Raw genomic sequence first — 19,161 nt, forward strand, 5'->3', positions numbered from 1 at the left:
CACTTGGCGTCCCTTTAAAAAGCGTCCTTGCCCTGGATATACGTCCCATGATACACTGCTACAGACAGAAAGGTCATGCGGCTTGATGGAAGTGGGACAGCGGTGCTAAATGTATCCAGCATGACACTGCAATGAGGAGAAATGCAGGTTAACTGGAATTTTGTGTGCTTTTGCTTTACTGCAGCCATGTTGCCACAGCTGTTGAGGGCAACTACTTAAAAATATCTTACAGGTGTAAAATCCAAAGTGAGATCTCTTCCTGAATCAGGATGCTGATACACTCAACACAACACACACAACTTTATGTGTGCCACTCTTTAGATGATGCATTCTCTCACTTTTCATTTAGTATGTATTTTCCTTTGTTGACCCCAGTTGTTTACCACTTTCCCTTGATTGTCACTGCATTCAGTTTTCTCTTTGAGCACCCCCCCGTGCCCTGAGTCTCTGGGTGTAATCAGAAGAACCATGACGTGCAGCTAGAAGAAAGCCTCCAATCTGGAGTGGAAGGGAAAAAATGAAGGAAGGAGACTGAAAGGCTGAGGGGACAGAATATGATCCTGGTGAAATGTGCAGTCATGATAGGCAAAGGGCAAGCTAATGAGGGGTGGTGGTCCTGGTGCCGGGCAGGCTAGTTACAAGAGAACTGAGTATTATGAGGCCTAGCAGGGAGGGAGAGCAGTAGAAGTAGGTGGAGGAGGGCGGCGTCTACCAGGCTTTTTTTTTTCCTTTTCTATTCAGCGGACAGAAGACCAGATGGTCTTCTCATTGAAGAAATTATAAAGCAAAATGAGAATCAGAAGCAGACTGGCAGGGTGTGGCTGCTCCATCAGACACACTCGTTTGGTTTTACTCTTTTAGAGCACATAAAAAATTACAGGAATGAAATTTTCCCCATTGAAGGAGATTAAATGCTGCACAGACATTCCTCAAGGTCAGCTTCAACAAGATTAAATAGTAATTAAGGCACTTTTATCGGCAGCTGATCTAGTCACCTCAATCTTAAGACAGCTGCTAAAGCAAGTAGCGCCGCCTCCAATGGTGAATAGCCTCCTGCAGAGCTCAGTCGCTCTGTGCTGGCACAGAAAAAAACAGGCATCAGGAGTGAAATGATATGATGAGCAGAAAACATACTGCAGATAACATTATAGCTGTTATGTAGCAGTTCTCTAAAATGCTGAAATTGCAAACTGGGGCTCTGCAGTGATATACTGGGCTGGATAACAGCAAAACTAGAAACTGGGTGGCTCAGAGCTGTGCTTAAGTTTGTGGTTCAGTTAATTACGGACGCAGCGTATAGCAGTTACGAAGGGAGACGGATAAATTCAGCGCTCAAGCTCCACTAAAAGCCAAGTGATGCGGCGCGGTGGCTCTGAAGTGTAATGGGACTGGGGAGCAGCAGAGCTGGAGATCAGGACATGGTTCTGTGGGTAGATGGTTGTTTTTGTGGACCAAGTCCCAAATGAGGGGCACTTAGGAACACAACTGGGCACACAAGACGGGAGAACCCTCTCAGACCATCAACAACCAATTATCCACCTGCTCTCAACAGCTGAGAGCAATTTCATCAATGCAGAACTCTTATTTAAAAGTCAATCAGCCGGCCATAGGGGAGGAGTGCGTCTGTGGACGGGTGCCCATCTGTCCATCTGTCTGCCCAACTCCCCTCGGTCTTCCTAAACCCCTTATCACCAAACCAACAACCTGAGAACTGTTTCTGCCCTGAGATCACACTCAGGTGTACGATCCTGTTTGCTCTGAGGGTGAAAACAAGTCAATGTCTTCTGCAGGTTGACTGCTTTGGCAGGGTCAGATAGACAACAAGAGGGGTGGGTAGGGGGTTATGCTAACAACTCCCCCTGCCCTCTATGAAACAAAGGGAGACCAGAAGAGAGGAGAGAACTGATGCGACTGTAAATGACGGCAAAACGCACACACTCCCCTAAAGCAACGGTAGGTCAAACACTGTTTTGATAATCAGTTAGTATCCGGTGAGTATTTGCTGTTTTCTCTGTTTTGTATCACTGTAAATGCAATATTATGACTGTTGGTCAGAAAAAAATAAGACACTGAACATCTCACCTTGGGTTCTGGGAAACTATAACGGGCATTTTTTCATCATTTTCTGAAATTTTATAGACAACAAATCAACCAATCAACACAATAAGAATCGGTTGCAGCCATGCTTGTAACCATCCAACCAGCTTAACGCTTCAGCTCATTGTCTTGGTTTGTAGGTCCATAAAAACTGTGGGCGGCAGCTCCCCAGCAGTTCATATAAACCAGTGGTACAGCATGAAATGATGGAGAGCTGCAGTAAACACAGCTGATGAACAGAGGTGAATACCTCACAAGCAATAAACACAGAGAGTTTTCTCAGTGTCTGGTGAACCAAACCAGGAACAAAACATTGGCGTACTTTGCATTGAGACTGTATGTGTGGTGAGAAAAAGAATCCCGGTGATGCCCACATTGCTCTGTTTCAGCTGGATGAGTAAGAGGCCAAGTGCTTGCTCACACACTCAAGCACAGCTTGATAAGGGATAATACGGTATCAAGACAGCTTTAAGGATTGGCTGACTAGACACCAGATCACTCGCATCCAACCACCCAACATGTTGAATCTGCAGTTCAAAAGCAGCTAATGTGATGCACCTTTGCCAATCAAACTTGTATTTGGCCAATAATCCTGTTTTTAAGATATTTAATCTTGTGCACGCACCCACCTGCTCACCAAGGGATGTGTCCTCTACACCTGTACCTCTGCACATCCTAACAATACCTGGAGAAATGTGAAGATGACTCAGTGCTCCTCTCTGTGCATTCGTCTCACTCTAACCCTAAATCCCACACAACGCCACGTGACTGTCCTCAACAAACTTGCGGGGATTAGGGACAATTCACGTCTGCAGCAAAGAGTATCTAAAACTAAGAAGATGAATGGCTGTCTCCTGGCAGCACACATCCACAGGGATGTGGTCCAGCAACAGAAATACCTCAGAAATGTCTTTGATAACAGAGTTCATCCTCAAGCGTCTGTACCCAAAAACAAGCAAAAAAAAAAAAACAATGCAGCTGAGGAGAGGTACTGAGGAGACAGCGGCTGGCTGAGTGGCAGTATCACATCCATCAGCGCTTTGAGATGGAAATTGGATGTGGAAGACAAGACGCTTGGAACCAAATGTGAAGCAAAACTGCAAAAATATGAAAAATGTATGTTGATATTGGAGCCAATAAAGCAAACAGTTGATGAGGATGTTGTCTCAAGAGTTCCTAATGATCTGTTTTACCTGCGAAACCAAACCCAAATATAAAGCTGAAGTATGCTGTGGTCTAACCAGCTGGTGAAATCATCACTTAATGGCTTAATTTGCTCAGACACCGTTCAGTGGAAGGTTTAGGGTGATTCTAATTTGTTTATAAACTCTCATAATTAAAGCATCTCATCACAAAGCAAATTAGGTGAATATTCTGAGCCATCCATTTGCTCCTCATTTCAATGCTAACTTAAACTACTAAAAACTGCTAAATTGACAGCTTACACCATATCTCCGTCAATAACTGTTTGGTTTCACTGCTTCAGCAGGATCAGCTGCTCATTTAAACCCAGTACTTGTTTAAACTTGGCATCAGATGACATATTGGAGCAGTGTTTCAGATCCATGACAGAGAAAAGGAAATATAACATCTCATGGTTTGATCTGACGCTGTGCTGGAAGTGAGCCCCAGCACAGTATTTATATTATGTCAGCGTGCTGTGGAGGAGGTCGATATTCTGTTAAGGCAAATACATTTACATTTATTTATTTATTTATTGCAAGCCATTACAGGGACCCTGATCCCTGCTTTGGAGAACAGGCTCCGGTTCTATTTCCCACCAGCCTGCAAAGCCAAGCTGCCACCGTGCACTGGACTGCTGCGAGATCTTAACATTCAGATCAAGCCTGGAGAGGATTTGCCTCCGACATGCAAAAGTAGGGTAAACTGCCCTTTGTAAGAGAGGGGTATGGCAGAGAAACACGCCACTGTATGCTCAGCGGTGGGAAAACTTCCCACCCGCCATATCCAGTAAGTGGCAAAACTTCCGACACCCGTGCAGAAAAGGTGGAAAACTTACCACCCCGGTGTCCAGCTGCTCGGTCGAGACAGAAGGAGCCGCTCCAGTCGGAGGCAAAAAGCACAATATCGGCACCAGCAGCAGCATCTCCGGAGAAATATTCCTCATCCTCTTGCGAAGCGCCGGAAAAATCATGATGCCCTATGACAGGCTGATCCTGCAGGGCTCAGACACCGACCCCGACAGCCGCATCCACGGGATAAATCACTCGCTGACACTCCTGGAAAATTAGTCCGCATAAAGTCTACCTCACTGTTGAGCGCAAACACATAAAACACATGAAAACCGGCGGCGGAAAGGACGCTTAGGATTTCTAAGTTTGTTTCCCCACAAGGCGACACTTGTGACTCTCAGCTACGGGGCCAGAATCAGACGGGGAAATGCGTGTATTCGCGTCCTAAATCAAAGTCCGTCAGAGGTGATATGCCTGCAGCAAGAAGCGCGAGCTCCCCCACTGATGGTGCGGTCTCGAGCTCTGGCAAATGAAAGCAGCTGCGTGCGGTTTTGTCCCGAGCAGCGGCAGAGACCGCGCTTTGACGCACGCGCCGCCACAGTGAATGAGCGTTCGGCCCGAAGAATCCACTGACAGCAGGAAGGGGAGAGGACGGGGGTTCAGCGCCTTTTTAGCCCACTTGGACACTGCCGAATTCATGACGCGCGCCCTGCGTAGTTTGGGTCTCAAGGGTTGAGATTCAGGCAGGAAACACAATTTGTTCTTGTTATATGTATGAGAAATAATAACAGTGTTAAGTGGTTGTGACGTGCCAAAATGTAGCCTCACACAAACAGGAGTTACAATGATGAATGTAGAATGATCTTGTACTCTTAAACAAAATGGAAGTTTTAAGTCTGCTTAAGTCTGTGTGGCCTTGATCGTCATCATCTCCATTTCTCAAGTCCTGGTGGTTCTGATGCTAAAGATGTGAGTCAGTTACACAAAGCCTGATTTCTGCCTTTGGGTGCCTTGGGGCAAGAATGAAACGTGGGCCCCATTTTACACCTTCACCTATACTAATTAGAAAAGAAATATTCACTCTATGAGAACATATAAACATAATTACTGATGGTAATACAATGTTTTCATCCATGCCAGCGGCTGGATGTGGATTGGTTGGTCTGCACTGTCAAATCTTTCCTACTATTGGCTGGATCCTCATGAAATATGGTGCACATGTCCATGCATCCCTCGGGATTCTGTGTGATAACTTCTTGTGATCTCTCACATGTGATCCTCTGGCTTTTCATCTTGCGCCACCATCAGATCATAATTTCAATTTGTCTAATAGGTTATGACCACATACTTGCACAACTGACATCCCCTCAGCTGTACTTTTTGTCACTGTTTTGTGCTAAGTGTTAGTATGTTGACATACTACACTAAGATGGTGAACATGGCAAACATTATACCTCCTTAACATCAGCATGTTGGCATTGCCAGTATGAGCATGTTAGTATGCCCATGTTAGCATTTAGCTCTTAAGCACCTGCTGTACCCAAGTGCAGCCTCACAACGCCGCTAGCATTGCTGGAAGCTCTTAGTCTTGTTGGCACAGGGCCCTTGTACAAGACAGGGCCTCAATAATGGAGCTGCAAAAACTAGAGCTGATGCATGTGTAATATCAAAGGAGACATCCAATCTCAAACCACAATCGTGCAAAATGGCCACCAGTAAATTAAATGAAATAAATCCATTGTGAGCTGCATATGGAAAGACATATTCACATGTCCAGACATTGTTTTTATATTGCAGAAACTATCCAGTGCAAATGTGTACATAGGCTAATGATTAGTCCTATTTTTCTTCTCAACAGTAATATCTAATTTGCTAATTGCCTAACAAGGTTTGCAATTGCCCTCGCACAAGCCGAGTCAGGGCAAGAGGGGACTAAGAAAGAGGGAGTGAGTTTTTTCTTTTTTAGTCTTAAAATTCTGATTGCAGCCTCGAGTCAACTAACTGTTTTTGGTTGCTCTTTCACTGCATCACCAGAGAAAAATCTCAACCTAGATTTCTACAAAAGGTCATTCAATTATTTTCGATCCAAAACCACAGTTAATCTGTGCCATATACATCCTTTTTTATCTTTGTGCCCTTTAAGGATATGTAAAGATGTCAACCAAATCCATTGTTCACAAAGAAGGGACTAATACTCTAACTACTGCTAGAGCTACTGATGCAGCTGTAATAAGAATACAAACTTTCAATTAAAATGTGGCCAGTGAGCATTCAAAGAGTTAAAGCACACCCAATTAAATATACATATCAGCAGAAGCTAGATCAGTGAAGTAGAGAAACTGCATATGTCTCTGAAATGCAAAGAAGTTTTATTTTGTACCCCTCATTGCACTTCTATTTTCACCATATTTGAGAAAACATCAGAGGAAAGCACAAAACAATTTGCTGAGCTGTGGAGATAATTATGACATGAAACAGTTGTATCATCCCACTGTTTTCTTCTTCTGAGAAAAGATTAATATACTTATTTATTTCTTTTGTGTTGCGTGCTATTAAAATCCAGCAGGTAATGAAGGAACATACTGTACTGACTAACAATCACTAAGAGCTACATGCCCCTGCAGCACATTAACCATCTTATAAACTGACTGACCCTGAACGGCTGTTGCTTCTCTTCAATTCATCGTGCTCTCACTGGTATGAACGGACACACATGGACGAATACACACACACTTCCATTTCTTATTCACATCCATTGGTGCAGTTGTTTATCACTAGTTCAGAGGAGAAAGACATGAAGAAAAGTTTTTTTTGCTCAGCAGCATTAAGCTCCACTGACTTATTGCTGAAGGCTTAAGACCTCTCAACTTAACTGCTTCCAGAGTCAGTCAGACTTGTAGTATAGCCACAACATTATGATAATTGTAGCATCTGAATATTGTATCTCACAGCATGGCTACTGGCAAGTGTTTCACCATCTTTACACTATTTCCCAGAGAAATTAATAATAATGATAGCAATAAACTTAATTTGTCTAGCACCTTTTGTACAAGGAATGCAGCTCAAAGTGCTTTACATCAGAGAACTTGCATGCACCAAATGCGTCACATAAAAAAAAGACATAGAATGAACATAAAAGGAGGGACAGAAAATGAATGTGAAATAAGATAGAGAAGAAAATTCGGTTGATAATAATAGTAAAAATAAGATAGAATACGAATGAAAACAGAATAAAGGGAATGCACAAGATAGAAAATAAAACCCACTGAATAATAGTAGCACAATAAAGTGAAAAATAGAGTACATAGAACGCATAAAATCAAGTCAAATACATTTGAAAAGATGTACAGCAGCACATAAGTGTGCAGCAAAAGTGCAAATGTTTGAGGCCTGTATGAGGAAAATCAGACCTAAAGGCTAAAGTGAAGAGACAAGTTTTAGCTTCCCCTTCAAAATATCCAGTGAGCTGCTTCCTTGATGTCTGTTGGTAATGTGTTCCAGGGCATTGCGGCATAATGGACAAAGGCTGCATCCCGATTTTCTTTCAACTGTTGCTGGAAACCTCCAATAAACCAGCAGCAGATGATGGAAATCTATTTGAAGGCAAATAGTGAACAAGGGAGTTAGCAATGTAGCTTGGGCTGAGTCCATTAAGTGCTTTGTGGAGGAGCAGGAGGAGGAGGAGCATTTCTGAATGTTACAGGAAGCCAGTGCAGAGCAGCTAAAACTGGACTAATGTGCAGGGTGTTCATTTCCCCAGATAATTAAACAGCATTTTTCTTTTTGTTTAAAGACAACTAGTAATGGAGTCTAAAGCTGCAGCATTATTTGGTTCAGCACAGATGTACAGTTGTGTGTCATCTGCATAACTATGGAAACACACTCTGTGCTCTCCAATGAGATCACAAAGTGTATGTATAATAGTGAGAGCAGTAATGGACCAAGGCAGCTGCCTTGTGCAACCCCAAAACAGATGTCTTGTTTTTCCCAGACACATAATTTCCAAGACTGATGTAAAACTTTCTCCCTTCGATGTTTTTTTTTTTTTTTTTTTAAACCAGTCTAACACACAGTCGGAAAGACCAACCAGCTTTTCAAGATTAACATATCATTGGTCAATTGTCTCAAATACTGCACTTAAGTCTAAGAGGACAGACTTTATAATTTAGGAAATTAATGTCCTTCAGTCTGATTGTATAATTATATTACAACCCATTGCCCTGTGCGTATCTGGACTCAATTGATTTTGTTGGCTGCTACTGTATACTGTTGCATTTTCATATTTGTTGAAGCATTTTGTGTCAAGTTAGCTGCAGACCGCATGCACTCCTGAGGTTAAAGAGGTTAACTGATTAATATTCTCATTAATATCTGGCTTTAGAATTGAATAATATCATGTAGTATTACTGAGGAGTGATGTTACTGCTTTGTGTGGTTTAGTGGGCTGTTGTTTGAATATGGGGACAAGGTTTGATAAGTTAATATACTGAATGACTAAGATTTTTTTTCTGTCAACACAGCAATAATTTAATCTCTTTGCTTTTTGTTCTTTGTCTTTTATGTTATTCTGTGTGTTTCCTCTGACTGACAAAGACACTTGTGGCATGTGAATGCAGCATCTGAATAGATAGTAGCGCATACATAGATAAAGCTCCTTATTTATGTGCTCTGCACTTTGATAACAGGTTAATGTGGAGACTTACCACAATCAAAAGACATTCACATTGCCTGTATAAACAGAATACAGAACAGACTCTCTCCAGGTTTTCAGAGCCTTTGTAAAACCACTACCAGCTACAATGATTATCGTAAGTAAGAATCTATGGAATAGCATATGACTATAATCCACCTAATTATGCTGGGAATCATGTTTGACCAATCAGATTATTTGGCAGAGAGGCTCCACAATTGGCATTTGTCTATGTTTTCATTCATATGCTCTCCGTTTGCTCTTCAGAGCAAATACCAGTTCTTACTATCTTAAATCTTAAATTCATCAATGTCCAATTGTTGCGCAATCTTTTCTTTCTGAGAGGGTTCTGCTGATTCATAGCCAGTATGGTGCAACAGTGACAAGTGTAAGACACTGTCCTCTTTCTGACTCTTCTAAATTCTGTTTGTGGTGTTTAACATAGAGTTTTACTTCCCCCTGAGACACCCTGCCGTGCATAAATAGTCTACAAACTCAAATTGGTTAAATGCAAATTCTAATCACCCCTGGGAAGTTTGAATGTAGTAAACTCCATCTAGCCTGCCAGTGTGCATGGGTTTTACTGTAATGTTTCCAATAACATTTATTTAGTTTGGAGGACTTGTCAATATCACCCTGGACAGAAAAGTCAATGATGCTAAAGGACAAATTGCAATTAATCAATCTCACACGTTGTATGTGCATGTGTCACTGTCTCCAATGCATCCCCTTCCACTTCCACATCTCTGTCTCTGCTTCCCCCTTCCTCTCAAAGTCTCTCTCGCCCAATCTTTCTGTCACAGACTCACAGACTTTGATGTACAGTTCTAGTAAGTCCACAACAGCTCAGGGCCTGCCCACCATAAAATCTACAGTGGGTGCATATCAGGGCTTTCCCGCCGACTTTTTCAAGCCTTTATGCACACTTTCTGTGAGTAGACTTTGCTCGAGGACATAATCCATAATTCATATAATTGTGTCTTTTAAAGTAGGGATGACAGAAGAAGCCCAGAAGTGTCCAAAAACAAATAAATGTAAAAAACAAAAACAGACAATTGGCAAGAAGATGTCAAGGTCTGAGTGAAAATTATACTGTAGGCGTAGGTCGTTTAGCAGTGCCATGCTAGCGGCATGTCTCTATGGCAATGTGGCTGGTTGTTCAATCAGTCTACCAATTTGGCCCTCACTGAATTATCTCATTAGCTATTGGATGGATTGCCATTACAGACAATCTGACTTTGGTGATCCCTTGACTTTTTTGTCCAGCGTCACCATGAGGTTGATATTTGTGGTTTTTAGTGAAATGTCTGTCAACTACATAAGGCTGGTGAATAGATTGCCATGAAATTGCAATGAAACAGCATCAGCTCGATACTTAATTTGACTATTGGCAAAAAAAAGAAACAGTTTTTTGCCAATAGTCATCCCGTTTAGTGCTAATTAGCAAATGTTAGCATTCTAACATGAAGGTGAGCATGGTTAACATTATACCTGCTGAACATCACAATGTTAGTAATGTCATTGTCATGTCAGGTGTAATAATATTTCCTTTTTGACATTTTGTGTGTTTACTTTGCTGATCTATGAAATTGAAAAAGCTAAGACCTCTTCTGATACATCACAAACTCCTACAACGTAAAATCTCCCAGCTGAAACTGTGGAGGGCTGTACTATTGGACTATCACCTCTGGAGGTACAAAGTGCTATTACAGAACACAGGACGGGCCACAGGTAGCTGGTTACCATCTAACTTCAGTAGATATCTGTGCAATATAATACTTCGACATCTTCGACATGCTGTCAGAACTGTTTCTTCTTCACATTCTCTTTATTATTTTAGTTCATTTTTTGAGCATTTCAAACATTACACACATTACATCACATTACACCTTTAACCTCACAGCAGCTTAAAGCATGACGTCGCTTTTCTTCTCTCTAGTCTTCAGCAGTCTGTAAAAAAACCCCAGTGTTGGCCTTGTTTATGAACATGAACACATCATGGCAGATGCTGACTGTTTGCCACCTTGGGGGGGCTGATTGTGGCGACTGCACTGTGACATCACGTGTATACCTTCCAAACTGATGGCTGCTCCGGAGCACTTCACTACAGTTACACCAGCAGCTGTGGAAAGCACTCTTTTTTTAAGGGCGAGGGTATAAATAGGCAACCGGTGGGACATTCTTGACGCTCTCCACTATAAGCAGGAAGCAGTCACTATGCGTGCTGACAGACATCCTGCTCACACAGCTGTTGTGTGTTATGATGGGTTGTCATGTCAACTCAAGTAACATACAAAAACAATAATGTTACTTACGCTATATGTTTTATATGATTTCTAGTTTTAATAATCTTCACAAACTAATGCTTCAATTGTGTATTTTACACAGCTTTTTCATATGTCTATTTAGTTCATAATTAATTATTTATTCATTTAACACTCTGGTGTTCACACATCTCCAGTCCTCCTGTTTGTGCTCTCCGCACTAGCCCTGTTCACTGCTTCCTAGTGTGACAGAAAGGTTTCAAAAGTTGATTTGACTGTAAGAAAAAGTTTAGTAAGTGCTTTAAAAGTAAGTCCTAATGCAGTTTCATTACGGTGTATTTGGATTTAATTGTTGCTAAAACACTCGTTGAAGAATGTATGGCTTGTGGGTAGCTTGTTAGACAGTTCTGTTCTGCACAGGGATTTGATGGATGATTAATGAGGCATGGCAGAGTGAGGACAGGGGAAGAAGAGCTGGGCCTGCACAATTTCTGTCTCTTGGTGACTTCACACAAGACCACAACAATTGTCAGGAAGTATCTTTCAGTAAACAAAGTCTGCATTCTCTGCAGTGTCACAATGTGCTAAAACCTGTTACTCCAGACATTGAAAAACGGACAAGAAAACCGATGGCATAAAGAAATTAGTGTGTAACTGCAACAATAGAGGGAGTAAGTAGAGCTAGACAAGTGCCACTCCGGTCTGTGGAGTACTGCACCCCTATTAACATAAAAGCCTCAATTTTAAAAGGTTTTAGAAATTATATTTCATATGAAATCATTAGTTTCAGACAAAGAGAGATGAAGAATCGTCATTTAACTATCTATCTAACCCTTCTGTACATCCAAATCCTATGTGGAGACATTAACACTGCTTTCAATTGCTCCTTCAACCCCTCCTCTAGCTAAACTCATCAATCATACCTTAGGCAGACATTGCTGTGTTTTGATCTGTGCACAACCCCGTGAGATCTCCACCTTGTGAAGTGATAGATTTATGAGTGACCTAAAATCACGCGGTAACTCTGCAACACAGAAGTTCGTAATAGCAACGGGCTGTTCCCTCAATCATCTTCCCTTTAATTAATGATCAAATTAATCCAATTAGGGCTCTAAAGTGGATTTATGGTGTTATGATAAATTATTCATTACAGGTTACATTTGATGTAAAAGAACAGAGGGGGTTTCAGTTGCACCACTATCACGATCATGTTTAATTCATGGTTCTCTCTTACTGCTTGATTTCATACAGTACAAGATGCAGCACACTCGGCTCAGTGTTTCCTGAGGAGAGGTTCTGCATGTGTGGAATGCATATTGATGTTACAATGTATTTGTGATTAGTGGCAATAGTAAGATTAGACCCTTGATTAAATCTGTAACAGCCTAGCTGCAGCACAGCGTAATGAAATTTGATATCCTGACTGAAAGAGGACTGCATGCAGACAAGCAACATTACTGCTGTAACAAAGATGAATGTCCAGAGGTTCGACATCAACGGTATCCTTGTCTGTTGTTCCTTTAAGTGTAAAAAGAAAGCCGGCAGTTATTGGATAGTGAAATGAGAGAGGCCAAGAGTTTGCGCATGCAATAGATATGCAACTGTCACGTTAATCAGACTGGAGAGTAATCCCAATGGTTCCTCCTGCTCAGAGGTTCTGTGAGAGTTGTGTCCTTGATTGGAAGTGGTTCTCTGAAACTGTGCCTGGGCCTCGTGTGCACAGGCCCAGAGGCAATCTTTTTCTTTACAGCCCCCATGTTCTTCTAGCTGCACGTAATGGCAATACACACAGCAGGAAACAAAAAAAAACAACTTGTTGATATCTTTCTCCAAGTGACCATTTGTTTGTCTCAGGGTCAGCCATGGTGCTGATGTGTATGCTTAACTACAAAGGAAAAGCTGCTCTGTACTGTTTCAGCTGTATTCTTTTAGCATTGCTTTCCTCTCCTCACAGTACGTGTGGGAGCAGGGTGGGCTACTTGGCTTCATTTCTCCAATGTTAATAAGTGTCAACCCAGGAAGGGCCAGTTAGTATTGCCTGCTCTCCTACAGTTCAATGGTGCTGTGACCCTGACAGATAATAAAGAGCTGCACCATAGGGGATGCAGCCAAGTAATGCATCATGGAAGCAATGTTCTAGTCATTCTCCTGTCCTCCTTTTTCCTATTAACTCCGCTTTTCATCTCCTCCTCACACATCCTGCAGGGATATCACCTGTCAGCCCGAGAATCTGCATTTGTTATCCCACTAAGTAGCCTTTAAATAAGGATTGCTGCCTCTGCCCACTAAGGAGGTAAAAACAACCACCCCTTATAAATAAATAAATACTATTTATAAATAAATAAGATATACACCCATTGTTACATGCAAAAAGAAAAGAAAAAGAAGAAAAAGATTCTGAAAAGGTAGGACTTTATTGATCCCACACTGGGGAAATTAAGTAATATACACCACACTCCATTCAGTAAAGCTACATGAAATAGTTAAAGGCTGGTTGTGTTGCAAATGTTATCTTTAAAAACTAATTTTCAACAGGCTTTTTCTATTATTATTTATTGATGCAACCTGTTATTAATATAATATGCAAATTATTATTTCCCAGATTTTTATTTGAAAAATGAAACTGAAAATAAGCCTAGCCAGTTTTGCAGCAGCACACATTATGACAGTTTTTTAAGGCTAAATTAAACCCTCAATCACTCAATGGACAGAGGCAGTGACAGTATGAGGAATTTGTCATTGTTACATTCAGCAGTTCAAACAAATAGACTTTTTCTAAGTACGTTTCAATGAGTAGAATTCATCTTTTGCATGAAAAAGAAAGCAATGACAAAAAGCTGTCCTTTAAAACACTCACTAATTGTTCATCAATACAGTTTGTTAGATGGCAATCTACACCAAAGTGCCTCTTTTCACACAGACAAAATTAGACCATGGAGGCATGCTAAGACCACAATTAGCAGGATCGATAGAACCAAGTAAATGCAAAAAATGAAATAAAAAGCTCTTTGCTCATCAAATTATCAGACCACAGCTTCATGTGAGCCCTTTGAAAGAGTCAGTCAAATAATGACATAATCTCTCACAATACTGTGTTTCCTTCCTGTACAATTTCATCAGTCCCTCCCTTCAAGTCTGCTTTTAATAGTATTGGCAGCTTTTTCTGCTGCCCACCTCTATTTGCACACATGTGCTATCCACACTGCTACTTCCTGCCCAATCTTTCTACAGCGAGTTCGCCTTCAATAATGGCCATCAATAATGACGAGGACATGATTTTTGTTTACCATTGTTCAGGAAGAGTGAGAGAGACGCTGGAAAGTCATCTTATGTTTTCTTTTTCCTGTGTATATGACAGAGATACAGACAGTGTGGGAAAAGGTATTAATATTGCTGATACCATGTCGGTATGATTATCAACAGATCACCTACTACGTATTTTTGAGAAGAACTGCACATGTCACAAGGATCTGGATGATAACATGGGTGCTGAAGTGAAAAGCAGAAGTTACGTGATGCACATGTGCTGCTCAGGTAGGCTGCATCATCTGGGACACGCTGCAGCGGAAGGTCACACAGGGATTCGGAGTGTTGCCTATTTTTTCCTTTTGACACGTGCAGTTCAAGGCAAAAATAGACAGTGAATGCAATGCGTTGATAGTCATATTGACATCCTACCAGCAACATTTCACCTTTCACTAGCTTCGATATACACATTGGTACCTGGCTGGTATGCGGTTTGTCCTGTCCTTCATACGACTTTATACCATATATGTTTGTGCTTCAACCATGCGTAAATAGGTCTGACTTCCTGTGTGGCTCCATCTGCTTTGTGCAGCTTTTTCATGCATTTGTCCTACTCATCCTGTACATCAGAAAGTATTTTGAACTTGAAAACATACTCAAAAAAAACAAAAAAACAACTCATCACATTCCTCTGCTCTGAGAGACATGCAGTATTTTTAGCATCACAGGTTGACCTTCGTATTAACAAGAACTAACATTGCAGGGAAATTAAAACTAAGCAATATGCTAATAATCTATGCAAGACCATCCGTATTCAGAAGATTAGTCTGCGACTTGAGATTTCATGCTTGCATTAATCTTCCTAGAGTAATTACAGGGAGACTTGGATGCAAGGACCTCAGTTCTCTAAACAACTCAGCTATTTTTATGCGGGGTCTAGAACCAAACACAATAGACTTAGTGTTCCCCAATACATTGTCAAGTCTGCTGCCACTAAGCTGCTCCCTGATGATACAGAGCTCACTCACAGGTTTTGCCAACAGATATTTCAGGTCCCTCATAATAATCATAGCTGAATAAGCATATAGAAACAGCTTACAGGTCTTATAGCAATGATATTTAGCACTCTAACGGCAGATACCTGTACACTTCATCATGAGTTGCCCTGCAACCTATAGTTCATAGTGAACCATTATTCTTCAGTTCTTGAGCTGACAAAACAGGATAAGAGCCTATTAAGTGGTGTAACATTCATTTATGTGTCTTTTGACCCAAAGTTTGGCACAATAAGCTCAGCTGTTAGTCGTATAAAATTATGTGCATACTATTAAAAACTGCAAAGGAAAGACATTATTCACATATAAGTAACAAATAGTGACATGTAAGTTTAAAAACAGCTTTGATTTAAACAGTTTGCAGCCATACCATACTGTAGTTTCGGTAAATAACCCAAAAGCAATATATCAAAATAATAGTAGCACAGTGTCAAAACAACTCATTTTCTCATGTTTTCATCCATTGATTTGGAGTAAAGTTAATGTTTAGTTGGTGCTTGCAAAAAAATAGCACTGGTAATAGCCACTGTATGACTCTGTGTGGTCATGGTGGCACGTGACGTTGTGTAGGTCCAGACTGTGAAGCGCTCTGAGGCTGTGGAGAATCCTGTGTCTGATGTCCAAAACCAGTGGTTTTCTGGTGCTTTCAACTTCAGCATTGTAGGCTGCATGCAAAACAATCTGTTGGCTGTCTGCATACTCACTTCATGTTGCAAGAAGGCTGCTGTCAATTCCAGTAGGTCCTGGTTCTCCTCTGAGGCTCCAGCTCTACCTGCTGTGCACAGCATCTCTGAACACCGATATGTCCCCAGAGACCCTAGAGGTTGAAGTAGCCTCTTGTGGGGTCCTTGGGGAATGGTTACCAGCTGGTGTCTTGGGACCAGAACCTGGGAGCAACTGAGACATTAAAGTATGTTTTTGAAGTATATAATTGCAAAACCATTATCCACCTGGACCAGTTCCAACAGGCAGTTCACAATAAGTAGGTAGAATTGCCAGAAACCATTATTTCCCCAGTTTTCTTCTTTACCAAGAAATATCCTCTCCTCCTCCCATGTTCCTGAGGCCACAGAAATAGCATCTTTGTGTAGCGGTTCCTGAATCCCAAAGGAGAAAACAGGTGGCATTTGGCTTGAGGATGGCTGAAGAGAAAAGGTTGAGGTGTCAACACATCAAGTATGGCTCAGTTAGGGCCAGTGTGACTTCCAATCAACCATCATCTGTAGGGAGTGTATCAGCTAGCGGGCGAAAAACATTAAATCAGCAAGAACTGAAACTTAACACAGAAAAAAAAACATCATACCACAATGAAATCCTTGATGAAGCAACAAATCCAGATCATAGCAATTCACAGTTTCCACGTACATGCAGGAAAGTATGGATTAGAGCCGTAAGTGCTGACCTGCATCGTGAATAATGACTACAAGTGGATGGCAGCTAGTGACTCATGTGGTAATTATAATGATGACAGTTTCAGCTGGTTCTTGGCTCACTGCAGATGACAAGGTATTAGTGATAATAAAAGGCCCAAGAGATTGTAAGTGGAACTCCTACCTACACATTGAGCGTCCACGTCCAACTGCCTTTGAGTTGAGATCAGGCAATAATTGGGTGTAAACATCAGGAAATACAATAGAGAGACATGACATGAAATGACTATCGCGGATGTAGCTTCACTGAAATTTGTGTATTTGTTTCTCAACTTTAAAGCGCATTATGCAGTGGGTTCAGCCTGTTTGGAACTGACTGAACTTGATGTCTGAAAGTAAAAAAATAGCAGATTTTTACTTTTGACATACAAAATTTATAGTAAGACCCGAAAGACCCTGAGCCTCGTTTCTGTTTGAGCTTACTGTAGAGTGCCATTTGTGAGATATTTTTCAAAAGCTACAGATACATATTTGATACATACAGATACACAGTGAGTTTCAATGCTCTGGTTTGCTCTCTTTAGCACAATAAGATTTTTATCCCATAACTTTATTAAAAACTGGTCTTAACCTTTTTTGCTGATTTCTTATTCTGGGAACATAGTTCAGATAAATGTGCCCTGCTTTGAGCTTTCAAAATATTCCATTTCCGCCTTCAATTCCTCTGTTAAATTAACATTAATGGAATCATCAGAGAGCAAGTAAACAAACTTCACAGCCTTTCCCAGCTGCTTGAGAGGACTCGGTGCAGTGTTTGGTCTGTCCAGATGATTGCTGGAAGACATTATTTGCGAGAGAATTTGTAATCTTTTTGAGACAGCAAGCAGTGACCAGCAATCAACTCTGCTCTGCATTTTACCATTCAGTTTAGCTAAAAAAGAAGAAAAACCAGCTCTGAACTCCAGTCATCCTCTTTCCATTGTGAATACTGTGTGCGTATATGCATGTTTGTGAGCAAAAAATAAATCAATATGAAAATTCAGTCAGTCATAGCAAGAGACTGTTTTGTATCGCGCAACGAATTCTGCTACAAAACCACTTTGGAAAGAAATAATGACATTTTTTGTCATTAATGCTAACATGTAAACACAGCCTTTGGCTCAAAACAACAGTTTTGATGAAAAATTAGCATTTTTTCATTATTTTAAACAATTCACTATAAATACAGAACAGATCTTCCTGTGTGTGAGGTTCACATACCAAATGGTTGGTGTAATTTAACAACTTAAAACACAGCATCAAGGAGTCGGGAACAAGTGGTAACATTGGTCACATTGGTGACAAGTGATAGAATCATGATCATGGGGCATCTTTGAAAGGCTCAGTGGTTCATAAGCAAGGATGGAGCGAATGATTGCATTCTGTTTTATTTACATTTTACATAGCGTAAGAATTTTTGTGAATCTGGGTTGTAGATTGAAACAACTTTATGCTGGCAAAATCCACACAGTTCTAAAAGTTAAAAGTAACTGTCTGTGTACCATGTGAGACCCCTCTGAATGCAAAATGTGTGCTTACAGCTGGCTGCTCTCTCTGCCTAAGTGACTGTGTCAGTTTAACTCAAAACATTACTGAACACGGGGTTCAGATTTCAATAATATAGAAAATGAAACGGGATTATTTATTTTTGCACTCAAGTGTGGCAGGTCCAGCCAGTGCTTTCCAAAATAAGGTGGTTTTTGGTTTGAGAGGCTACTTGCCGCCGACTGATCACACACCACAGCTAACAGTGGAAAATATTGCCTCGCTTTCTGTGGCACCAGTGTTTTTTTTTTTCCGTCTCCTTGTTTGATCTACGAATTGAAAATCAGGTTTTGAATTCTTCAACTCAGTGCTGGAAGCCACTCAGGATGATGATTCATTTTTTCATTCAACCTTTATTTTAACTCGGAAAATACATTGAGGTAGAGACTTCATTTGCAATGTAGCTGAGTAAAAGTGATGATAAGCCACAAGTTTCCTTCAGACTTCACAAAGAGAAGAAAGAACTCTTCAGTATCCCCCCACCATCTACTGACACTGGCTGAAAGGTACCACAGTGTCAGTGTGGTAGACGCAGGCAATACCTCGAAATTCCATCTTGGCGGGCCTGGAATGAGTCCAGATGGACACGTTCTTGACCAGGTAGAGTCCAGGTAGTACAGTTTTTGCCAAACAGCAGTACATTACACCAAGGGCTAAGACAGATGAGACAGGAGGCAGATGAGAGAGCAGACCGACAGGGCCTGGGTGACAGCAGGTGAGGATGACACACCTGAGCACAGACAGGGAAATCCAAGTCAGATGGGCAGGTAGCTGGTTGACGAGAATATTCTGACAAAGGTACTCTGTGCTTTTCTTGAGTTCTGGACAATATGACAAGTACTGGTTGAAACCCTGGTGCTTAAATACTGTGTAGGCAGGTGA

At 41.2% G+C, this 19,161-nt stretch overlaps 1 protein-coding gene across 1 annotated transcript in view; it reads right to left on the reverse strand.

The window, feature by feature from the left end:
• LOC139348563 (matrix metalloproteinase-17-like) overlaps nucleotides 1–4,645 on the reverse strand; it is a 65,515-nt gene extending 60,870 nt beyond the window's left edge. Inside the window, exon 1 of the mRNA XM_070988793.1 lies at nucleotides 4,118–4,645. Coding sequence (XP_070844894.1) covers nucleotides 4,118–4,252 — 135 coding nt within the window. The 5' untranslated portion in view covers nucleotides 4,253–4,645. The remainder of the gene's footprint in view (nucleotides 1–4,117) is intronic.
• Between the last annotated feature and the right edge of the window lie 14,516 nt (nucleotides 4,646–19,161).

This window comes from Chaetodon trifascialis, chromosome 20 (genome assembly GCF_039877785.1).
Source record: "Chaetodon trifascialis isolate fChaTrf1 chromosome 20, fChaTrf1.hap1, whole genome shotgun sequence".
Taxonomy (NCBI): domain Eukaryota; kingdom Metazoa; phylum Chordata; class Actinopteri; order Chaetodontiformes; family Chaetodontidae; genus Chaetodon; species Chaetodon trifascialis.